Source organism: Rhipicephalus microplus, chromosome X (assembly GCF_043290135.1).
Source record: "Rhipicephalus microplus isolate Deutch F79 chromosome X, USDA_Rmic, whole genome shotgun sequence".
Classification (NCBI taxonomy): Eukaryota; Metazoa; Arthropoda; class Arachnida; order Ixodida; family Ixodidae; genus Rhipicephalus; species Rhipicephalus microplus.
Genome location: NC_134710.1, coordinates 109,479,883 through 109,505,727, shown reverse-complemented (window position 1 = coordinate 109,505,727; position 25,845 = coordinate 109,479,883). Strand labels below are relative to the sequence as shown.

Below are 25,845 nucleotides of genomic sequence, written 5' to 3'. Positions count from 1 at the left end.
AGTAATGCGGAGTTTTCACTGCTGTGTTGTAGGTCCTTTTTAGAAATAAAAGCCTGCAAACTAGACAAAAACAGGTATATTAGGTCAAATTAAAGAATTTTTATATAAAAATGTACGTTACACAGAGAATCGAAATATATTTAATTGTACGTGCAAGTACACATCTATTTAGCTAAACAAATGTGAGCTACATAGCTGTAAGATATTTTGTGTAATTCATCTCCATAGTCGAAAAAAAAAAACGGAGCAGGTAAGCGTGGCACTCCACCTTTTCGTCATTATTGATTTACTGTGCTACGAAAAAATTTTTCCAGAAAAATCAATTGCGGATCTCTTCTTTCCACTGATCAGGCAAAAATATATAAAATTTTGAAAAAAAAAAATTCAAGAGGTCGATAAGCCATGCTTTATTCAACCTTACGTGGAATCACCCGCTACTACTAGCCGATAGATAGATAGATATGTGGGGTTTAACGTCCCAAAACCACTGATGATTATGAGAGACGCCGTAGTGGAGGGCTCCGGAAATTTCGACTACCTGGGGTTCTTTAACGAGCACCCAAATCTGAGTACACGGGCCTACAACATTTCCGCCTCCATCGGAAATGCAGCCGCCGCAACCGGGGTTCGAACCCGCGCCCTGCGGGTCAGCAGCCGAGTACCTTAGCCACTAGACCACCGTGGCGGGGCACTACTAGCCGAGGACACGCGGCTAACGCAGTGGCAAATTAAAGGCAATAAAGACGTAAAAAGAGCTAGAAGCGTTTTGGCATTTCTAGAGTCCAAAGAATCTGGTAATGTTCTTCCTGTCCATCTGCATACTTTGGCATTCAGTTATCAGTTGGCCTCAAGATCCGGCACGTGTAGCCCCACTTTCCTGGCAGCCAGCTGCGCCGTCCCGTACGTTCACATGTGTCCCAGGAAGACGTGCGCGAGTTACTTTGACGGAAATAGATTTTGCTAGTTGTTTTGATGATGTGAAATTTCGGGTGATACAAATATTTGCGCACCCTCTTAGAGACCCGCACCTTCTACTGTAGTTGGGAAACCCTACCCTCGTGAGTTCTGCCACTCCAGTCCTATATAAGACTGCAAGGCCGATGTTTATGACCCCCCCTCCCTCTTGTTTGTTTTCGCGATGTTCATTTTTGTTTCTTTTGTGCCAAAAAAAAAAGGGCATGGGGAATATAAATCGGCGCGATTTCTTCCCTCGTTGCGTAAATCGCCCGGATTCAGGATCCTTGAGCTTGGCAGGTATGCAGGTTTCTCAGGAAGAAAGCTTTATAGTTGCCAAAAAAAATTAGGCTTGTACGAATATTCGAATGCTTCAAATATTCGAACGAATAGTTTAGTAGTCGAATTCGCTTCGATTTGAATTTAAATTATCGAATATTTTCGAAGTATTTGCAATGAACGAATAGGTGTATATTAGCCGCATTTCATTGCCTGTAAAGATTATTTCACTACAATGCGAAAATGCTAAGCCGTGAAAGCACATATCTAGGGGAAATGCGCTTTGCCGCGAAGCCCTCTTTCAAATTTAAAGGGGCCCTGCAACATTTACTGAACATTGTCAGAAAACGCTGCCGATCAGTAGTTGAGGCTACCGAGATCACGCGAGGCTAATGTTACAGCGCAGCACGTGGCCTGTAATTCACAATAAATTTTGAAAGCTAAAAATTGCTTTCTTGCTTCGGCAAATGACACTACAAGCTCAAAAATCACTTGTCACAGCCAAGAAGGAATATACGGCTCTGGTCACAGCCATTGGCTGATTTGAGCATTGCGCGCTCATCGTTACCGGGGCCGCCGCTTGTCCACGAGAATGTGCGCAATTGCACTGAAAATCCGCGTATTCGAAGGAAAAAAAAAAGAGGTGCTCAATTCACAAGGTGCATGTGGCGTATTTTCTTTCGCCATGCCTTTCCTATCTGCTTAACTTCCAGTTATTTCGTCAAGACAAGAAGAGAGGACGCAATTGCAGCGTGCGTCAAATTTTTGGAACTCTGCTCGTACTGAACTGATTCTAGAAACTTAGCGGCGGTAAATTTGTGAAGCAAAAAGCGTGTTTACTGGCTCCATGGCTACTCGAAAAAGTGTTGCAAGGACCTTTTAAAGCAACATGTTGCCCTCAAATCAATTCTTCATTTTATTAAGTTATGACGGCTTATATGCTCCAACTATTATAAATTTTTAGACGTTAAGTATCCTAGAGATTATCACTAGCATTCTACTGAAACTACTACTCAAGGTTGTTTTGACTTCCTTTGAACGAAAAGAAAATGGCATTTGCATAGAGCCCCTATTTCAATTCAAAAGAATTATTGTGCAGGTTAGTTAGGTTATTAAATATTCCGTTTTTTATATGTCATACATACCATTCGTATTCGATTTGAAATTATTCGATCAAAATCACTATTTGCTTTGAATTCGCTTCGAACTGAAAATTCACTATTCGCACAAGCCTACAAAAAATTCATTTATGTTTGAGGATCAAGCCCAGAACTAACACCTTTCTGGGGCAGTCACTTTACTAGTTGAGCTAACCAGGAAGCTAGCTTTTGACAACATGAGGTTGAGTTAAGCAAGAACTCAAAGCGCATCAACAATACTGCAAAACAGTTCTGTGGAAACTTGCTAGGTGGTGGAATGGTTATAAAAGAGAAAACTGACAAACATGCTTTGAGTTTTCATATAATTCAGTCTTGGGTTGCCTGTTGTTAGCCTTCTGGTCAACTCAATTGGTAGATTGACCACCTCAAAAAGGCTTTGGTCCCGTATTCGATCTCCAGGACAGGATAAATTATTTGGCAACTAGGATGCTTTGTCTCTGAAAAATTTATATGGATTCTTTCGTAGCCTTGTGCTATGAATGAGTATTTGTTAGCTTTCCCTTTCATACTTCATGCATTTCATTTAACGCTGCTTGGTCTATTGTCAGGGACCTCCCGCCAATCCAACACGACTGCAGCGTCTTGTGGTCACGCACTGCTCAACAAGTTCTTTCAGGGTTGATTCACACGCATTTCCTCATTGCATTGTTTGTCATCTATCTCTAAAGAGTTAGTAAATTTTTTACTTGAGCTTTGATTTCTTGAGTTTTGCCCCAGACTGGACGGAAGGTGGATAAGGGTTTCAGACCGCAAGCGGATCGTGCCCCATGATCCTAAAAACCATCTTGCTTGCCTGGTGATGTTAACTGTGTGCCATCTGGTAGATTAAAGCAGTTAATATTAACACATTTTTCTGAGATTTTTCTTTTTTTTTTTTTTTTTTCAGAAAGCAAGAGTGAATCCTTACAGTGGACTGGTGGGCAGTGACTGTTTTGTAGACACTGCCTATCGCACTGCTGTGGATCATGCCAGAATGTTCACAGTGGCTATTTCAGATGGTGTACTTCCAGAACATGCAGATGCTGGGTGAGATGAATCGCTGAATTCTTCAATTTAGGAGGCCTACAGATTAGCATCAAGCTGTATATGCGAATTTATTAATTTGGGCTCTCGCTTGTCTTGTTCTTTTGTGTTTGATGAAAGCATTTGGCATTCAAATTTTTTCATGTGAATAGGGTTAAAATGTTCCCGTGCAGGGGCTTACATATTATATCTTACCAGTGCATCAAAATCACAAGTCGGCCGCGCCGCGGTGGTCTAGTGGCTAAGGTACTCGGCTGCTGACCCGCAGGTCACGGGATCGAATCCCGGCTGCAACGACTGCATTTCCGATAAAGGCGGAAATATTGTAGGCCCATGTGCTCAGATTTGGGTGCACGATAAAAAACCCCAGGTGGCCGAAATTTCCAGAGCCCTCCACTATGGCGTCTCTCATAATCATATGGTGGTTTTGGGACGTTAAACCCCACATATCAACAATCAATCAAAATCACAAATGGGTAGGGGTGTGGGAATATTTAAAATGTCGAATATTTTTTTAATAGTGTTTGCTATTCTATTCGACTCGTGCTGAAATTTTTGCAATTTGAACTTCCTAAAGACAAATGCAGTCAATGTCTGACTGAAAGTGACCACTTCAGATCTTTAATATGCTCCATCTCATCACATTCTCGTATTGCGGCAAAGCTGCCTTTCAGGCTTTGCTACGGTCGCAAATTTATTGACTCGATAAAACGCTGCTTCCTACGGGGAGATGATAGATGTGGCAGAGGTGGGGCTCAACCAATGCTGTTTTGGACTTGACATATGGGCAGGAAGTCTGAAAAATTAAACGCCGAGGACTTTTAGCATCCGAAATTTGAAATGTTCTTGTATCGCCGTCTACAAGGCAGATTTGAAAGTCTTAACTCGATACATTGTCTGCCACCTCAGTTAGGCTTTGACAGAAGTTGAAAGGGGAGGTGAGTTAGAAGAAATAGCAATTCTCGCCTTCCACGTTTAAAGCAATGTCGGCAACACTTACGTTATACCAGATCATGTACTAATAGCCCAATACCATTCGGCCTCTTCATGGCTCATTCTTGCTAACACAACTACGAAATACCTTCTCACCAGTGCTTCATTGGCCTAGCGAAAAGAAACAGTGTTATGTTGCTATATCTCGTAAGAATAGGCTTACGAATCCTCTCTTTTTTTTTTTTTTTTTGAAATTTCGCTTCAAAGTATTAAAAAAATTTTAGAAATATTAGAAAAATATTTGATTCGGTTCACACTCGCACTTCAGTATTCGAATTCACTTTGCACCTAAAATATTGCTATTTACACAGCTCTACAAGTGAGTCATCTAGCAGTGTATGAAGTACGCTTTGTTTGAACTTGTTTAGGTTACACTAGAAGCTCCCTTGAACATATGTACTTCTGAACTACGCTTAGTATTTAAGTTTTACATTGTGGGTAAAGTTTAACTGCCAGGTTACCGTAAAATGCTGAGCAAGTGCCCCTCTCTCTTTGTCGGGAGGTCTGAATGAAATAAGCACCAATAACAAAGTGAGCCCCCCCCCCCCCCCTCCTCCTCTCTGAAACCTCCGAAAACCGTCCTGGCAAGATATCCTGTGCTTCGTATCCTAGGCTTCGGAAGCCATTTAGACAGAAATGGTTACTCAATCGATCACCGGATCATTATCATCATCATCAGCCTGACTACGTCCACTGCAGGACAAAGGCCTCTCCCATGTTCTGCCAGTTAACCCGGTCCTGTGCTTGCTGCTGCCAATTTATACCCGCAAACTTCTTAATCTCGTCTGCCCACCTAACCTTCTGTCTCCCCCTAACCCGCTTGCCTTCTCTTGGAATCCAGTTAGTTACCCCTAACGACCAGCATTTATCCTGTCTACGCGCTACATGCCCGGCCCATGTCCATTTCTTCTTCTTGATTTCAGCTATGATATCCTTAACCCCCATTTGTTCCCTAATCCACTCTGCTCTCTTCTTGTCTCTTAAGGTTACGCCTACCATTTTTCTTTCCATTGCTCGCTGCGTCGTCCTCAATTTAAGCTGAACCCTCTTTGTAAGCCTCCAGGTTTCTGCTCCGTAGCTAAGTTTCTGCTCCGCCATCAGCAGCGATGGCGTAGTAGTTAGAGCATCCGCCTCGCATGCAAAAGGTCCGTGGTTCAAATCCCGGTTCCGCGCAGCTCCCAACCGGATTAAAAAAAAAAAAATCCGCGTGGTGATGGAACTGCATTACGAGGCCTGGGGTGCGGCCTCACCGGTAACCACCGCCGGGAACGCACTCCCTCACCAGAGAAGGATTGGCCACCCTGGTGCAGTATCTGGCCACTACCTCCCACATGCATACGATCACCGGATATGGCATATTTAATACTCTAGATGGTTTGAAGGATGGTGCGCTGCACGCCACTCTCTCCAATGCCAGCTATGTACCACCAGAAGACTTTTGTGTCCGACTCTAAGAAGTCATTTGAACTTTGACAGGGATGAAGGTTATAAAAACAATAAATAAATGAAGCATTTAATTAGAAACATAGATGGGCATTTTTTATTTTTAGTGGCTTTCCCGCTGCCATCTTGAACTTCAGCCTGAGACCGAGCAAGTGCCCCCCCCACACACACACAATCTGGTCAGCTTATCCTTCACCGTAGGGAAGTGCGCTTGCTTGTCATTTCACGGTACCTAGTTTGTTTGCTTTGTGCAACTTCGTTTACAAAAAGCAGACTTTTCTGTAGTCCATATTAAAGGGAGAGAAAGTGAAAAGTAGAGGAAGGAGATTCATTAGCAAAACAATCCAGTTCACTAACCTGCCCCCTGGGAGAAATTTAACAGGAGGTTTAAGAGAGAGAAAATGGCAAAAAGATGTAGGAAGAAAATCACATGCATAATTGAGGTACAACATACATTGCTGTCCTAGTCTGTCCGAAAGTGTGCAAACTCTTATGGTGCGCTATTCTCTTTATAGGGCCAGTGAACAGGCTCCAGATTTTTTACACCCCCAAACAAGCTTGCTGATGTGTGCAATAGACTGCGGCGATCACATTATGCATACAATACAGCTCTGCGCAAACCCTCCCATTTAGAAAAACAATTCCCATGCCTCTTTACTATGTTTCTCCAATTCTTCTTATACGCACAGTGACGAAATCTTGCCTATGGGAAACAGTTCGTGCCAGTGAGCCTGTCAATTGGTCATTTGCTCTACAAAATGGTGCCTTGTCCTTGCGGTGATTCAATTATGGCCACGAAGTCTGGATTTTCATTTTCCTGTGGAGCCCTCTGCCATCTTGCAGAGCCCGAGACTACCAAGTCAAGTGGTATTGCCAGAACAGAAGCTTTCGAGGAAGAGGTGTCTCACTACTTTACCGCTAGGTGAAGGGTGCATACTTTACCAGTGCCTAATGCTCATCGCATCACACTCTCCACGCTGCTATGACATGTGTGCATGTGGGGGAAGCCTTTGTGCCGATGACATAATTACTGAAGTCGCGTTAGATTGGCGAAGTGGGCGTAGTCGGGACACAGGACTACACCTCCTCCTCACTGCTGCAAGACAATAGTGGGAAGGACGAGCAAGAAATCGAAACCAGCCAACGCACGTCAGGTCGTTCAATACCCTGTAACATCTTTAATACATCACTTATTTGTTAAGTTCTGGCGACAGCACGTTCAGCTTGCACAGGTGCGCAGTTATTTCTTCATCAGAATATTTGAACCGCGAGGTTGTTTCCTGGCCCTTTAACAACTTTTTTGCGTGAAATGTATGCACTTAAAGCAAAAGCACGTTTGCCTTGTGTGCTTTTCGAGAGAAACATGTTTTCATAATTTTTTCTGTCTCCCTTTACTCCCAGAAACAAGTTAAGAAGAATAATACGCAAGGCTTCTCACGCAGTAATCTGGCATTTGAAGTGTGACCGAGGCACTCTGGCACTTCTGGCCGAAGATGTCCAGCATCTTCTAGGTGATGTTTATCCTGGAATTAATATAGAGCTGGTAACTACAATAAATTACTCTTGTTGTATTTAATGTAGCTGTACTGTGGGCATTTTTCCAGCTATCTTTATTACCTTGGAATATAACACTGTAATAACTGGACTTGGCCGGCTCAGGCCGCATACAGTACATACGGCCTGCACTGAACATGGGCTTGCCATTGCAGCTCTTTTAGGCCGTATGAAAATTTGAGTTCAATGATACCTGTTGGTTTCCGGGGGTGCCAGGGCTGACAGGAGACGAGCCTCTACACAACAATGATGCGCTGCGCAGATCAGTGTGTACATATGCATCACTCTCGTATCACTAGGACAGCGTACTAGTGGTCACTCACTCCCAGTATACATTCCTCATTTCTTATCTTCATGAGCCTTGAATGATTCTGATCAGAGTTCTCATGTTGATCAAAATACCTCAGGTTTCGGTATTACTGTATTTGTAGAACTGAATGTTGGTCAGTCATTATTCTTGGTGAAATTTTCATGGCCACAAATGACACGGACAAAGTGAAGTAGGCACATGAGCGTTTAACTTAAATCCTTGTTTGTCTAAGTCATTGGGTCTGTGTCTTCGGCATACTGAAATTCACTGTGAAAGGTTATTGTGCCTTAGGTGAGCGATGGACAAACTAACATTTAAATAGAGGTGGCATGGTGACTATAAAAGGTAGCCCCACTTATAAACAGGGCAAAGGGCATTAGCCTCATGGAAACAGCTGCAAAAGACGTATTGGGAGAATAACAGGATGTGAAGAGTTTCAATAAGGCTACCTTGAGTTAGTATTTGTAGTGCCGTGGTGTTGAAAAGATATGATTCTATTTCAATGGTTGAAGAAATGCTGCTAAGCAATTTTCTTGACCAGTGGTTCTCAGCCACGGATGTGTCGGGAACCCCTTGTGGACTGGTGGAAGGGATGGGGGACTCCTTGCAGCGGAGCGGAGGAAGGGGGTGTACGTAGGTAAATTAACACAACTGGAGCGTGAAACAGGTGCTTTTTATTGCTACCAAAACGTCAAACAAATGTGCCATATCACTTTATTTTGGGCAGTTCATCAATACGTGGCACAGTCCCGCTTAAAGAAAAATGCGGGTGAGGATTTCGGGGATCATAGAAATGGCTCTGCAGACTCTTATTTGAGAACCATTGCCCTCGACAGTCATCTGTCACTCCAAGTATCTTTTGTATAATAGCCACAAGAAGAATCGATGAACAAATCTGTAAACTGGTTACATTTTTCAAGAGCAGAAGGCCCATCTAATGACAGAGTCGTGGCAATATTTTGTTGCTACATAAAAAAAAAAGATTTTTGGCAGCAGCCACATTTGTTTGGTTGTAATTATTTCAATGCAAAAATAAAATGATGGAAATTTTAATTGTAATATTTCACAAAGTAAATGAAAAGTAAGATACGATGGTGGAAGATTCAACTTCTCATTGCATCATTCCTCTGCACGTTAAGTAGCTCGACCCTTCTGCTCATTTCTTTGTTTGGTTTTCTGGCATTATGTGGAACTCTATAAAAAAAATTAAGCCTGCTATGCTGGCCTTGCATTTGCTTTTTTAATGGAGTTAGAAGAAGCATGTGGCTAGGCAGCCACATAACAAGTCAGATGCAATTATCTTCTTTAACCCAAAATGTTTAATTAGGTGACTGGGATTACTGGAATATAAAACAATGGGATAAACAAGCTGAAAGCACACTGGACACTGTAAAAAATCCGTGTGAAATTTTTGGGCAGATTAAGGCGAGCTGCAACATGAAGTCTGTTCATCATAGAAGTGTTTGAACTTTCTTGTAGAAAGAGGAGAAGCGATTGATGGCTACGCATGCGGCGTCACCTCACGTATGATGATTGGTTGCCTGAGAGTTTTCGGAACCATTAGCAACATTGAAGGCACCCTGCTATTTGGGAACGACGTCATGCACAACAGTAAACGCGCATTGACATGCGCGCGCATACACGAAACCCCATTACTTTACGTTAGAAAATGGCTGGTGTATCAATTAACTGTGTGCTCTGCATGCTGAAGATCTGCATTTTCTAAAGAAGTTAGAAAATATGTAATGCTGTCTTTGCATTGTGTTAAGCACTCTATACATTGAAACATAAACACAAAGCCCAGTAGGGTACACAGCTCTTAACAAACTCAAACGTATGGGGCAAGAACAAGGATGGGTGCTGAGTGCCAACAGGTGGTTTATTGTGCATTGACATATATATATATAAGGAGGGTAAGAAAAGGAAGGGAAGGGAAACGGGGAAGGAAGACGGCTTATGCACAAGGGTGTGAAGATGACATTATACCAGGCTTACGACGTTATGCCTATTGTCTGAGATATCAGAATTCCTGGTCAATTAGGGGGAATAAAGGGTCACTCATACATTCTGCGCCTTTGTACATAATCCTGTACGTTTCAAATATCTCTCGTACCGTATTGTCCTTGTATCTGCATGACACTGTGATAAGTTCAGCTTTACTCACCTAAGCAAGTGTGTGCCTTAATAGGTTGACTGGAAAATTGACACCAATGAAGCAAAGCCAAGTAAGGCAATCAAAACTGTATGTCTTGTGTGGCAATTCTGTACGACTACATGAATGCTACCCTTGTGTGTCATCAGTTTCTGTTTCAACTTTTAGTAAAAGTTTGTGAGCAGTTGTTCTGAGTACCAGATCACCAGCATAATTAAATTAATGTCACTGCCAACCTTATTGGCCAAAATAACATCATGTTATGTTGAAATGGTTATTTGCAATTCAGATGTGAGATAAAATGGCTAACAATGTAAATGTGAGTGTATGCCTGTGGCCTTGTTGCATATTGCCGCACAACGCACTTAAAAGCGTGTGGTTTGGGCATGTATATCACACCCTAATGCAGAAAAATCAGCCTTTTGCAAATAATACGCATCTGGCTATTGTCCTCACAACAGCCAAGAACTTGCTAATGCCTCTTTTTGTCTCGATAATTAATCGGTCAAACTGAACTAGAATGGGTCTGGTCTTAATATTTCACATTCTTGTTGGGTTTGGGTGGGCCAGCATATGACACTCTCAGGCTTGAGCTAGGGCTGGGCCTGACAGCCCATACAGTGCTTTATCCTGGAATAAACTGCAAGGTTGCCAGGAATATTGCAACATTTTTGTTTTAGTTGTTAGTGCTCGTGTATTTCAAGTGATTATTCATGTTTGTAACTTGTGATGTGATTGTTATTTCACATTATCTGGGCATGGTGAAACCGAGGAAAATGTAGATAAGGACATAAAAAAACACACAAATGGTACTGGCATTTAACAATGTTTATTGGTGATTAAAAAGCAACGTGAATGCTTCGGAAGGAAAAAAAACAAGGAAAAGGAAAAAGAAGTTAATGCATTTGAGGAGTCAAAGGTGTAAAAGTTGTTATATGGCAGTCAAAGGGGTCACGTGGCACATTTGATATGTTTTCTTTCTGCAGTGTGTGTATGTGTGAGACGGTGTGTTTTCTGTTTTTCAGTCTTCTGCATTATGCTTAGTTTTGTCTTGATTTGAGTTACTAACTGGCCCGAGTTTCCATCCATCCTGTTTAAGTGAATACCGTATGCTTAATGATGGTTCCAAACTGGTAGTTACTTTCACATTGTCAAGAAGCAGTGTTTTGTATCACTATCCCGTTGTGCTGTCGAGTCAAGTTTCTCATTCCTCTTGAATGTCATGCAACACGATGTGTTAATCTTATGCTGTTGCAGGTAAAAAATATTGTGAATGCTGAAGAAGACAAATACCTTCATCAGATGAGCAAGGCAGAGGCTACATTGAAGAAAGTGAAGACACCTAATGTTTTGCCTGGTATTTTCATGATTTGTTGCTCACATTGTAACAGTGGTAATAGGTATATAGCTTTATTACATGGGCACTTTTGTAACGTGTGTCCAAGTTGAAGCTTGTGTTGCACATGGCTTTTCTGCCGTTTCCCTCCTTGTTTGCTCAGGCCGTACTGCATGGGAGCTTTACGTTCAACATGGCCTTCAGAAGGACCTGATAACTGATCTGGCTGCAAAAAGAGGCCTGTCTATCGACTGGGAACAGTTTGAACAGCTATTCAGGGAATTCCAGGTATGCACGAGTGTAGTATTTTATATTGCCCATTTCACTTATGAGATGACTTTTTGTTTCTCCCTTGCGAATTTCCTTTTCTGCCTCTGTGCTGCTCTTTGCAAGTAAAAATGGGTCTTTTCAGTGTATGATGAGCCCGTAAGATTATAGTTGAAGGTTAGATGCACTGGACATTCATCTAATGCTGCTGCACTTACTGTCATGTCTGGAAACATTGTGTGCTCTGTATAGGTACACGTTAATGATCTAAGGTGGTCATAATAAATTCAGAGTCCATTACTGTGTATGTGATAATTATATTGTGGTTTTTATGCATAAAATTCAATAAACTTATTTTAAGCACCTTATGCTGTTTGACTTATTTGTGCATGCACATCAGCTCTAGCCAGCTTTTTTTTCATGTTTGCTTGTGTTTCTTTCTAAATCAAAGTATTACAAGGCTTGGTTTACATAAGTATTTGTATAGCCATTGACTATTTGCACTAAAACTAATAAGAGAAATTAAGTGCTGAGTTTCACAATGACTAACATGATTGGTTAAATGTGTATTTTCTTTTCACTGTGTTGAAAATTGGGGTCTCTTTTGTTTTTGGCATGAAATAGCTGGTTCTTAATGTGACCTAATGGGCTTAATGTGGCTGCTGGTGTAAAGACACTTATTTTAAGCACAGGCAACTTTGTTACAGGCATGATAAAGAAAAAAAAATATTTTACTTTTATGAACAAATTACCCTTTGATGTTGAAAACGCTGCTTTTGCTGTGCTAAGATGATTTGTCAGCCAGAATAGGTGCAAGAATGAAAGACCAATAGTGACAGTGCTTTGAAGTTTTCACACTAGTTTGTTATGACGTCATAGGTTTTGACAGTCTGCTATGGCCTACATGCGTAAGTCTTTGTTGGAGAAAATAAATTACAATGTGTTCTAGGGTACCCAGGGACATATAGGGAAATTTTGGGAGCTTTCATTGTGCTTACATGGCTGAAATGTGAAAATATACTTCAAAATTCAGACGTCATGCCAGTGTACTAGTGTTGGGGTTTTGGCATGTAAGTCAAGATTTAATTTACATTTAGTGATCTAACAATGAACCTATGATTGCAAAATTAATGGTACTAGAGTTCGTGAGGAACAATATATGGATCTAAATTAGTCATGAAGAGTACTGACACAAAAGTTTTACATCTTGTTTTCTTTCGGTTGCAATAGATAGCTAATGACCGGCTTATTACCACTGAAAACCTGTCTGCTTGGGAGCTGCTGTGATCCCCTCTGGGATGTTGCAAATATGCATGAGTCTCCAAAAATGCACTGTTTGACAAGAATGTCAGCCTTTGTATCCCTGTGCAAATCTGCGCCCTCTTTCCCTGGGGTCTTCTAAGAGAGAGTGCTCATGGCAGCCAACACAAACTTGTGATGCAGATGGTGGTTGATTGTTCACATGAAGACCAAAGGCGCGTTTCATGTGCAGCGGTGTGACATGCACTTTAATATGGATTTTAAGTTTCTTCTCTAGGCTTTATCATTTATTGATGTTTCGTAGATGATGCCTGTGTGTCCACACAAATCTATCTCACAGGTTATCTTGTCTTCAAAATTTTGTGTCAGTACTTCTTTAATATCTCGCTTTAGTGTCCTGTAATGGTTAAATTTTTCCATTTCTTGGGGTGCAGCCAAATGTTTATCAGTGCTCCTGCAATCTTTATCATTTGAAAATTTTTGTCAGTTTATTGAATTCATCTTCTTTTGTGTCTCAAGGTCTCTGGCACCATATTAGTCTTTGGGTTATCAGTCAGTTTTTACTGTCTAATAAGGGAGATTATACTGGAAAAAATAGGTGCGCTACAAAAGAAACTTTCAGTTTATTGTGAAGAAGTAAACTTGGTGTGAAATAGAGGAAGATTAAGGCAAAATTAGCTTGCCTCTGTTGGTGTAATTAAGATGAAAGTATTCAGTTCTTTCTTAATACAGACATAATAGCTGAGGAAATGAACTTTATTGGCCTTTACATTTTTAAGTTTCTGATAGGTTACCTAATTCAGTTCCTTCCTAATGTTGCATACATGGGCGTATATTTTTATGGTATATAGCTAGTGACCAAATTTTGTGGTTGTTGGTGTGTTCTAGGAAAAGTCTTCATCGGGCCACATAAATGAAGAAGTTAATTTATTCCATAATCTCCCTGATCATGTTGAGCACCTTCGAAATATGGGTGTTGCTCTTACCAGCACTGAAAGGATTTACTTTTACACATCAAGACATGGCGTCTATGGTAAGCGTCAACATGTTTATGTTGGTCTTGATAGTATGTCATCATCATCATCATCAGCCTGACTATGTCTACTGCAGGACAACAAAGGCCTCTGCCATGTTCCACCAGTCAACTCTATCCTGTGCTTGCTGCTGCCAATTTATACCCGCAAACTTCTTAATCTCATCTGCCCACCTAACCTTCTGTCTCCCCCTAACCTGCTTGCCTTCTCTAGGAATCCAGTTAGTTACCTTTAATGACCAGCGGTTATCCTGTCTACGTGCTACATGCCCGGCCCATGTCCATTTCCTCTTCTTGATTTCAACTATGATATCATTAACCCCCGTTCGTTCCCTAATCCACTCTGCTCTCTTCTTGTCTCTTAAGGTTACACCTACCATTTTTCTTTCCATCGCTCGCTGCGTCGTCCTCAATTTAAGCTGAACCCTCTTTGTAAGTCTCCAGGTTTCTGCTCCGTAGCTAAGTACCGGCAAGATACAGCTGTTATATGCCTTCCTCTTGAGGGATAGTGGCAATCTACTGGTCATCATTCGAGAGTGCTTGCCAAATGTGCTCCACCCCGTTCTTATTCTTCTAGTTACTTCAATCTCGTGGTTCAGCTCCGCGGTTATTACCTGCCCTAAGTAGGAATACTCTTTTACAACTTCAAGTGCACTATTACTTATCTCGAAGCGCTGCTCTTTCCGAGGTTGTTGTACATTACTTTCATTTTCTGCTGATTAATTTTAAGACCCACCTTTCTGCTCTTCTTGTCTAACTCCATAATCATGAGTTGCAATTGATCGCCTAAGTTACTCAGCAACGCTATGTCATCAGCGAAGCGAAGGTTACTAAGGTACTCTCCATTAACTCTTATCCCTAACTGTTCCCATTCTAGGCTTCTGAAAACCTCCTGTAAGCACGCGGTAAATAGCATTGGGGAGATTGCGTCCCCCTTCCTTACACCCTTCTTGATTGGTATTCTGTTGCTTTCTTTATGAAGCACTATGGTAGCAGTTGATCCCCTGTAGATTTCTTCCAGGACGTTTATATATACTTCATCGACGCCTTGATTCCCAAGTGTCTGCATGACGGCTGATATTTTTACAGATTCAAACGCCTTCTGGTAATCTATGAAGGTTATGTATAGTGGTTGGTTATATTCTGAGCATTTCTCTATTACCTTATTGATAGTATGAATGTGGTCGATTGTTGAGTAGCCTGTTCAAAATCTGCTTGTTCCTTTGGTTGATTGAATTCTAATGTTGTCTTAATTCTGTTAGCAGTTAGCTTTATAAATAGCTTGTATACTATGGAGAGCAAGCTGATCGGCCTGTAATTATTCTAGTCCTTCTCATCTCATTTCTTATGTGTTAGGATGATGCTAGCATTCTTCCAAAATTCTGGTACTCTTCCTGTCAGGAAACACCTCGTAAACAGGGTCGCTAGTTTTTCTAATGAAAGTAGCGATAACGTAGTGATGATAGTATGCACTAAAGCTTTAAAAAAATCACAGCATATCCACGAAGTGAATGATGGCAAGTGGGCGAAGCTCCAGGGAATCATTAGCCCCCGTACATCTTTTCTTTCTTTCATAACGAAGTGCACTTTGTGACCATGAGAGAGAGAGCCAAGAGCAAGCGCGTTTTATAGCTCTTGGGGTGCCGCAGCGAAAGAAACAGTGTGCCACGAGTGCACCCGCGACCATTGTTCTCCTCTTCTACCTTTGATCGGCACGATCGTGGTCAGTGCTCCCAGCGCGTGCAAGCCAGGACAATGCACATATTATATCACGCCAACGAAGAGACAAGGCTCGATCCTAAGGAGCTCTGCCTTAAAAAAAAAAAAAACATTTTAAACGCTTTGCCATTCATTGTTGGGCTGCTACCAACAACGTAACACAACAGTGGCTCTTGATCGGGCACTGATTGACAAGTTGTTTTGTGGTTGAATTTAATTTTTCATTGCATTATGTATCATCTCTAAATAAGAAAGTACTAAATTTCTTTTATTGAATTTTTGTTTTAAGTTTCACACTGCAAGGAACAGAAGGTGGGTAAAGGTTTCGGACCGTAAAGGATGAAAACTTAACTTAAGATTAAATAATAGTTCTATAAAGTTTCTCGTTTTTGTGGCATTTGAACCTGAATTTTGTAAGTTATGTTTGTATCATGAAATAGTAGAAACTTCAGCCCAAGTCTGTTCAGTTATTAGAACAAATATGACTTGGGTTGTTAAGCTTGGACAACGTGAATGAAATTTGCGCAGGCAGACTTAGTGTGTAGACCACTGTTGCATTATTCAACAGTACTATTTGCATGAGGCCTTAGTTGTTTGTTGCATTTTCACGAGCCTAACTCACTGAGGTTGCGAGCAGCACCACAAGTCTATATGTGGTTATTGGGGCATCAACTACTATATTTACGCGCATAATTTGCGCCTTCACATAATTTGTGCACCCCTATTTTGCCAGCTTTTGGAAAAAAACATTATTTACTAGCATATTTCGCGCTCCTCGACCCACCCAAGCCAGCTTGCCGGTGCGCACATTTTTGGACTTTTCGATGCTTCAGTCAGGTGCGCGTCTCGCCAAGCAGACGAGCACAGTCAAACAGACTGCCAGTGCAAAATTCCTGCTTCTGAGAACTTCCCTGAACTAGGGTCCCTAGAATACTGCACCTGAACACAAACCTATTGACGGGCCGCCGGAACTGCTCGAGCGTTTGCCTTCTCCTATCTCCCAATCTCTACCACCGCGATAATGGCAAGAATGCACGCTCACGTCACGGCACTGACGACTTTCTGCATCGGAAGCGTGCGAGGCCCTGTCGCGCCAACTGTTCCCCTTGTTCTCTGCAACCGCGCTGCAATGCACGCTTCGTAAATTTTGGAAGTTTAAGTTTTGCCATCTGGCCTACGTGTTTTGATGGTTCCCTTGCAATGTGCTGCAGTAATTATATATACAGCAAAATTAAAGCTCGCTGTTGGGAATTTCACCAAAGAAAACGTGAAGCGTGCCACCACAAAATAATTCAAGGAGATGTACTTCAACATGACGATCGGTGCGATCGGTACGCTAGAAAGTACGGTGCTTGCTATTGCAAGTTTCCTGCCATTGAATGAGGCCCTTTCAGTTATATGCGGATGCTTCATTTTTCCGGCAATTCCGTGTCGTAAGGCCTAGTTTCTCCCAGCATTGTTAAAAGAGCTTCAAGAAAATAAAATGATTCTTAAATGTGTGGGTTTTAACGTCACAAAACCACCATAACATTATAAGAGACGCTGTAGTGGAGGGTTCTGTAAATTTCGACCACCTGGGGTTCTTTAACGTGCACCCAAATCTGAGCATATGGGTGGGTCTCAGCATTTTTGCCTCCATTGAAAATGCAGCCGCCGCAGCCAGGATTCGATCCCGCGACCTGCGGGTCAGCAGCCGAGCACCTTAGCCACTAGACCACAACGGCGGGCTACAATGATTCCCAATCAGACTTCACGATTATTGATTCCTGCTAGACCGTGCGTGACAGGATCTGACTGGGTAAAGTATGTGCTAATTCTTTCAAAATTAACAAGTACACTTCGTTTGTGCTTTGATTTATTTCTTCTTTTTTTATAAATGTATATGCTACGCACGTTAAGACTGTGGCACATTATTTCGTATGCTCTGGCAAAACCCCCACGTAATTTGCGCACCCCCTTCTCGGGGCCCCAAAATCGGGAAAAAAAAAGGGCGCAATTTATGCGAGTAAATACAGTATCTCTTCATTACTCAGAGACAGGCATTTGAAGGGCTGTATATGTTTTCGGCTTACTATTGTATGCTCTTTTTTGCCAATTAATTGCACTGCCAGCTCTGTCTTGGCTTGGTTTCTGCCCGCACTTTCATGCAAAATTTGTAGCACCAATTGCAGGGTGCCATTTTGCTCACTATCAACAGTTAGAGGCAGTGATGGAATATGTTGCACATTGCTTTGACCATGGCAGGTGATTCGAATTATGCTAGAGAATTTAGGGCCATGACCTAATAGTTTTCTTCTTGCAGAACAAGCACAGCAACATTTTTTAAAATGGTATTTTAATAGTGCATGTTGACTTAGTCAATTCTTTTGGAATCCCTTAACAGACGTTAGCTCTTTCCTAAACTACCTGTTCATAGTATTTGCTTTGCTGGTATTGCTTAAGTGATAATATGTCAGTTAAATGGCAAATTTTTTCTCCGAGCAGACACGTTTTGTAAGTCTGTGCGATGTTAATGGGCAGCGTTCAAACCTGCATTTGCACATTGTGCACTTAGTGTCTGGCTGATTTTTGTTCGAGTTGCTAAATGTAGGGCATTGTTAATGTTTATGTTAGAAAATCCCTCATGGTACTTTGAAGCATCTCCAATAGAAAATTATTCTACAATTCAAAGACATTTTTGAATTCATTGGATATTGTAGGGTGTGGGTGTTACTGTACCATAATGGAAGGCTGGCAGTCAAGAAAGGTCATTGACTTAAAGTAAATGTGCAACAACAGCAGCTGTTATTTGCTCAGCCTCTTGAATGATCTTTTTTTTTCTATCGTAGTTGAAGATCTTGAATCTTGTGAGCGATTAAAGCTGAGACATAAACATGCTGAACAGTAACATCAAAATGAAGTGTAGTACTTCTTTCACAGTGACAAGAAGGAGCAGGTACAGATAGTCTATGCCAGTTTTTTACAGTACATTGTTCTATGAAATTGGCCGCTTAAATTTTGTCTTAGTGAAACTTTCTCTAACTGGGTTGGTTTTATATTTTGCTGCGCTTGTTTGCATTTTTCTCAGTAAACAAAACTCCAGCTCAAAGTTTGCACAGATCCTACTGTTGTTTGTGGGGAATAACACTTACAAAATACAGTGTAAAAAGTAGTTGTGAAAAGATCAAAAAGCACGCACATAGTGCTCAATTATACCTAGAGGGAGCCTGCAAAACTTTTTTCAGCAATCATAGAATGGCATCACTATTGGAACATGTTACCTCATGAATCTCCTATGGCAATATCTTTTAAACCCTTTAAGTATAAATGGGCTTGGACATGGCTATCGCATCTCAGCGTGGTTTCTCTCTCATTGAATGTCCACTAGCACGATGGAAGCTTCACAGGGGGGATGGCAAAGTGGCAAAAGCCCCGCCCAAAAATTGGATTGGCATGCATAACAAGCTTGTGCATTTTATTCTAGTTACTTTTAAATCGTTTTCGAACATGTAGGCTGGCACTCCTGCTTCAGGCATGCAATGTGCTGTCTTGACACAAGGTCTGTACTGAGGCTGCCTTTCATCCCTACACACTTGGAAGTTCATTTCCATAGAGACCAATTGAGCATGTTGTTATCAAAGCTTCTCACTGGTGAGGGAGTTTTTTGCAGCAATTCTTGGTAGCCACAGCGTCTATAATGCATAGCACGAGCACTTGCACTCAGCTGTTCAATTCAAGATAGCGCTTAGTGCAAACTCACACTTGTTAGCTTTTGTCTAACCGAGCTAAGTGATTACCTGGTGCTGACAGCCCCGCCACGGTGGTCTAGTGGCTAAGGTACTCGGCTGCTGACCCGCAAGTCACGGGATCAAATCCCGGCTGTGGCGGCTGCATTTCTAATGGAGGGGGAAATGTTGTAGGCCCGTGTGCTCAGATTTGGGTGCACTTTAAAAAACCCCAGGTGGTCGACATTTCCGGAGCCCTCCACTACGGCGTCTCTCATACTCATATGGTGGTTTTAGGACGTTGAACCCGACAAATCAATCAATCATTACCTGGTGCTGACAAGCTCTGTCTTGTGCCAGCTTGACTCATGCACAGTAGCCAAATGCTTATTGCATATATTGAAGCCACATTTGTTTTCTCATGCCAAGTGATGCATGCCAAGGTGTCTAGCTCACAACTTGCAGCAGGTGCAAGGCATTGTTAAGGTCGCAGGAGAAAGTTCGCTGATGGCATCCCACCGCTGCCATCAGTTGTTGCGAATGGGGGTCTACCCGGTCTCTTGAGGTAGCGTGGTGTAACCAGGTGGAGGATACGAAAACAAACAGGTTTATGGCATTATTTACACGTATTTACTGCAAAGAAGGGTTAGTGGTTTCATAAACCACGAGCGTGGTGGTTGAACCGTTACATGGTTCAGAGCGACGTCCAGCACTCTGTGGCGTCGTTTTAAGCCCTGTCGGGCTCCTCCTCTCCGAGTGAAGCACCAATTACACACACACAACAGGTGAGGGCAACGAGCATGCACGGCCCACGTGCACGTCCAATATTGAGTCGTGATCACTGCACTGCAAGGTGGCGCAAGCAGGGCTCTTCCTCGTCGTGTGTGTGCCGCTAGTCGAGAAGTCCCAAGATCCTGACAGTATACATCAAAGGGTCCGCCGATCGGTTCGCTCAATTTGCGGGGTGATTTGCGGCGGCCGCCACGGTCTCTTCCAAGGAAGATGCTGTCTTTGTTGTTCTCTCTCGAACGGTTTACGGCGTCGTGGCGACACGACGTCTCATCCTTCGGCTAGCGTGGACAATGCCTGACGAGCATAGGCAGCCGGCCGGTCGGCTACTTGATTGAGGATTAAAAGAGCGCCACTCCCCCGTCAGCTCTGGCACCGGTCACAACAGCTTCCCCGTCGCCAGATGAGTCGTCGAGGTCATCAGGCACCGCTGCTGCTTGAAGGGACGACGAAAGGGTCCGCATTTGAAAGTCAAGAACTCGCCTTTGCTTGCCACATTGTCTGGGTAATTGCTCAAATCTTCGACAGCGTCTGGCAGACTGGGCGCCGAAGAGATTGAGAGCCTCCCCAGTAGACGAATTTCCAGGCCAAACTTAACAGCTCCTCCGCCGCCTGGAAAATCTCGGCTGGCCAGCGCTCCCAACTGCTGGGCACGAAGAGAATGGTTGGTGACGAGGACGATAGCCTGGCTTTGACCCTCCAGCTGCGAACTCGTAAGCAACTTCCAAACCAGCTCACAATGATCGACAACAGCAAGGCGAAACCCACAACACAATACCATGCTGCAGTCAAGCACATTGGACCCACTTAAAACCCTCCAGGCTTCTCAACACAAAAAGGAAAACCTGTACGCTAAAAGTTACAACAATCGTGGACGTGGAGATGCTTACCAAAGATGGAACAAATTGCCGTGTGAGAAAAACACACAAAGGCAAATACAATTTGGCCCCATATAACCGTAATCCCATTCAAAACTAGCTTTCTCCTACCATCCACCCAACTAAGTTGTAACTTACATCTAACTTCATGACTAATTTCATGAAAGACAACTACCTAAATTCCACACAAATGCAGCCTGAACCTACAAAAGGTATCTGGGTGCATTTTATATTCTCTCATTACAAACTTAAAACGTAGTCGTGAGTGCCTACTTGGAGGACACCATGACGCCAACGAAAACTCACTCACAACAGATCAAACTGCGTTTTTATAAACTCTAGAAATGTATCTCTAGCCTCAAAGTTTGGTGAAATCTACTCTCATCAGCTCAACAAATCACTTGAACTGTGAGCGCTCACTAAATTAACAAAAGCAAATTAACCTCACATACTAGCACCCTCGTTAACTGAATGTAGCCTCATGTCAGCCCCTGTCTTTAAAGAACGCACAGGACTTTGCTGTGCGCCCTAGCACGACATCATACTCTCATTCAAAGAGCACTAGCATACACACACACACCTAACCAAAGATCATATCCCTATAACCTAGGCACTACTAAGCACGCGTCTAAACTCTAATGTTCACGAAGAACAACACGCAATGAAAAATAACGCTAAATGCCGCACAAGTCATGAGCACCTAACAAAACATGCGTATGTTTTGTGCTAAAAACCCTGTATTGAATGATTCTCAAACATCAGCATTTCGAAAATCGCTTTTGGTTTTATTCTCAAACCTTTAGGAATGCTCATTTACTTTTTTTTTAAGACGGTTGACAGCTTCGCGCTACACAACAAAAGGTACGTAGCATACAATCTACGGCTTCGCTCGACAATGCTACCACGCTTTAAAAACCTGCGGGGCGTACAAGTCTTCATTCGCGACTAACGTGCTCTTATATCAAAGAAAACTAATTTGATACAGTCGGCAGACTGATACGGGCCACTGCTTACGCATAACAACTCAACTAAATACACTTACAATGCTTTAAAAAAAAGATCTAGAAGGGAAGAACTGCTGTCACACGAACTAGCTGGAGAGCTGACAAAGGAATATTACTTCAAAACCAAAATTAAGCAAGCCAGCATGCTTCTAAGAACACTCCTTTGTCCAACTCACCAGCTTACAGTTGTCCCTCACTTCAATCGCACTCGTGGCGGTCGTGGTCTTGGCAGATTTCGAGAACGCCCGAGTCCACAACGTGCACGTGCTACTAGCTGAACGGCAGCGTTACGCCTCATTCCCGATTTCAGCACACTTCTGTCAATCTGTCGGAGGGGACCCCAGCAATGCGTGGGAAAGAGTGGCCATGCCCTCTTTGGGCTGGCTCCTGTGGGGTGCTTAACTATTGTGGCCCTTCTTCTAGCACATGTTCGACACTCTTGCCCATACAAAGCCCGAAATCTCCACCGCACATTCCGTCGCGAGGATGCACGCTGTAGACTATCATTTCGCCGCTTGTGCCTTACTGCACGACACAAAGACCTTCTTGTTGAACTGGCTGATGACCTACCTTTGTCCCGTTCGCAAGACCGATTGCCACCTTTTATATTCCTTAGTCGTTCCGCTTTCTTGCGGCAACGTTTGCGACCAGTCTTTCCCCCACTACTAGGAAGTTCGCCTCAGGTTGCGTCATCGGCTGTTCTACAGCTCAAGGGTGCTTCTGCACCACCTGGCACACTACTTTGGCAGTTCCATTTCCTAGCACTGTTGCCATGTCGGGCCGATTCACCTGTGTTAACTTTGTACTCACGCACCCAACTAACCTGGCACCTCCCATTTGATTTCATTTGCGAAGGACTTGCTGTTCCCTTTTTTTTTCGTCCGGCAGGTCAGACGCATACAAATGAACTTTGACGCCGATGCAAAATTCCTAGTTCTGCTTGCTGCGCTAATAGGCTTCGAACCTTTCTCAACACGCGTAAAGCTGCTTGTCTCACTCGCGGCTCTCCGACGTCTCTTGCGTCTGCGCCTCTTTTTGCGACTCGTTTCGGAGCTTCCCGCTCGCATCTCAAACTCGCTCACCCTCTCACAGCATTTGTCAGCTGTCTGGCCCGCGCAGTCTAAATGATTTTCTAAAGAAACATCTGTTTCACATTTTGGACTGGCGGGCAGCGTAACACACTGAAGAACAATGCCGCTGTTTCTCAAAAAAAAATTTCTCTCGCATTCATGGGAGCTGTCTACAACCGCACGGTTCTTATCATCTACTTTCGCTGCTTCTCCTGAGCTTTTTCCGGTGTTCTTGACTTCTTCAACCTCATTTGCAAGATCCACCGTCGCGACAAACACAGTTGAAGTCTGTCCCAGCCTTTCTACAGCTATCCTAGTTGTTTCGCTAGCATTAAACTGGCACAGCACCTCGTCGCATTCGCTCTGGCCTTCGTCGGCCTCTCTATGCAGCGCAGCATCTTTAGCAGCACTCAAATTTGGTTCTTCATCGAACCTGCTGATGTCCTTAAACGTGCTAGCCTTGTCTACGGCTATCAACTGCACCTCACTTATGTTTTTCTCGCACTTCTCTTGAGTTACACTTACGAATGGCTGAATTTTCCGTCTTATTGCCTCGATTTTCTGTTCCAATTGTTCAATCACCAAGTTGCGTGCTCGATCACGCTCTTTTCTATCCCTTTCATCTTTGTCTCTTTTCTGTTTTTCTAAAATCTCTACCGCGTGTTTAATCTCCTCCTCACTAGCTTTTTGCGCGATCAGCCTCACAATCGCTGTCCTGCTCATTCCTTCCTCCACTTCAATGCCTAGATGCTTACTCACAGCCAAAAGTTCATCTCTTAGCTTAGCATTGCCTTCCACGCCATGAATGCCGTTGTACTTTGGTCCTGCATTTCACACATAAATAGGGGATCCCTACAACTCAAAACTCAGAAACGGTAATCTCCCTAATTCACACACAATCCAGCTTCTAATCAATTCACACTCACAACATGAAGCCTGGAAAGTTATAGCAAAAACCAAGCACTCACCACAGCACAGCACCATGTCGTGAAGTTCATCTCACACCTGCCAACCAGTTGTTAAGGTCGCAGGAGGAAGTTCGCTGATGGCATACCACCGCTGCCATCAGTTGTTGCGAATGGGGGTCTACCCGGTCTCTTGTGGTAGCGTTGTGTAACCGGGTGGAGGAAACGAACGCTGGCAAGAAGAGACAAACAGGTTTATGGCATTATTTACACTTATTTACAGCAAAGAAGGGTTAGTGGTTTCACAAACCACGAGCGTGGTGGTTGAACCGTTACATGGTTCAGAGCGACGTCCAGCACTCTGCGGCGTCGTTTTAAGCCCTGTTGGGCTCCTCCTCTCCGAGTGGAACACCAATTACACACACACAACAGGTGAGGGGAACGAGCATGCATGGCCCACGTGCACGTTCAATATTGAGTCGTGATCACTGCACTGCAAGGTGGGGCTAGCAGGGCTCTTCCTCGTCGTGTGTGTGCCGCTAGTCGAGAGGTCCCAAGATCCTGACAGTATACATCAAAGGGTCCGCCGATCGGTTCGCTCAATCAGCGGGGTGATTTGCGGCGGCCGCCACGGTCTCTTCCAAGGAAGATGCTGTCTTTGTTGTTCTCTCTCAAACGGTTTACGGCGTCGTGGCGACACGACGTCTCATCCTCCAGCTAGCGTGGACAATGCCTGACGAGCATAGGCAGCCGGCTGGTCGGCTACTTGATTGAGGATTAAAAGAGCGCCGCTCCCCCGTCAGCTGTGGCGCCGGTCACAACAGCTTCCCCGTCGGCAGATGAGTCGCCGAGGTCATCAGGTACCGCTGCTGCTTGAAGGGACGACGAAAGGGTCCGCATTTGAAAGTCAGGAACTCGCCTTTGCTTGCCACATTGTCTGGGTAATTGCTCAAATCTTCGACAGCGTCTGGCAGACTGGGCGCCGAAGAGATTTAGAGCCTCCCCAGTAGACCGGCTTACGCACAATGGCATCTGCCCAGACGAATTTCCAGGCCAAACTTAACAGCATATACAAGATGACTAGCTTGTGTGGCTAATCATACTTGTGGACTGGGAGGGGACAATTTGCATAAGTGAGTACTTTTCTAGTGTACTCAATATGAGGCAAGTCACCTATCTAAACATGTGATGTTTCGAGGCGCATGCTCATACAGTACACCAGTTTGTCTCAAATACATGTAAAAGGAAATGAAACATTATGTAGATGATTGTCAGTTGAGATCAAAAGAAGGAAGATAAATATTTTGTCTGTCTTTTTGAAATTGTGGGCATATACGATTTTAGTTTATTTAACTCAATATTAGCATGTACTTCTCAGACTACCGATACCTGTAAGGTTACTTGCTACGTAACTGCCGTTGGCATTGTGAAGGTACGAGTGCTAGTGATTTTTGAGAGGTTCTGACAAAGGTTTATACATTTTCTGCGCATACTATGTAATAATATTTGGCTCATGCGGTCACATGACCTTGTTTACAGATTGGTAATGTTTTGCTCAAACATGTACATTTGATATGTGTTTTTGTACTCCTTGATTAGTCTGCTTTTATTTTTCCTGTTCAGTGTTTGAAGAGTATCTCTCGATTTTTCGTTTAGTTGCTGGCAAATGTGTTGTCAGCTGTTGAAGTTTTTATTTTAAGCTTTTATGGGGTGCAATATAGATGGCTAACTGACACATTGTTATCTGACTGTCATTAGCAAAAATTCAAATGTGAATGTTTCTGGTTTCAAGTGAACATTTGTTTCTGAAAAAATAATTTTGTGATTTGCATGAGAGCTATGAGTTTAAGTGCTACAACAAAGGAAAGCAAGTTCATTATATTGTTTCTTCTTTTTTTTTAAAGTGCTTTGCAGCACTATGCTTTGTTATATCTTGCTCTTGCTAGCCTTGTGCAAATTGTGAACTTTAGTTTGAAGCGAATTTGAAACTTTCGACGAATAATTTCGAATCA

General features: G+C 43.0%; 1 protein-coding gene across 3 annotated transcripts in view; it reads left to right on the top strand.

Moving 5' to 3' along the window:
• The window catches only part of LOC119176251 (alanine--tRNA ligase, cytoplasmic), a 93,242-nt gene that overhangs the window by 27,933 nt on the left and 39,464 nt on the right, over positions 1-25,845 (top strand). For all 3 annotated transcript variants that reach the window (XM_037427447.2, XM_075877401.1, XM_037427446.2), the window contains exons 7-11: positions 3,280-3,419; positions 7,254-7,395; positions 11,126-11,225; positions 11,368-11,492; positions 13,620-13,764. In XM_037427447.2, the coding sequence (XP_037283344.2) occupies positions 3,280-3,419; positions 7,254-7,395; positions 11,126-11,225; positions 11,368-11,492; positions 13,620-13,764 (652 nt within the window). The remainder of the gene's footprint in view (positions 1-3,279; positions 3,420-7,253; positions 7,396-11,125; positions 11,226-11,367; positions 11,493-13,619; positions 13,765-25,845) is intronic.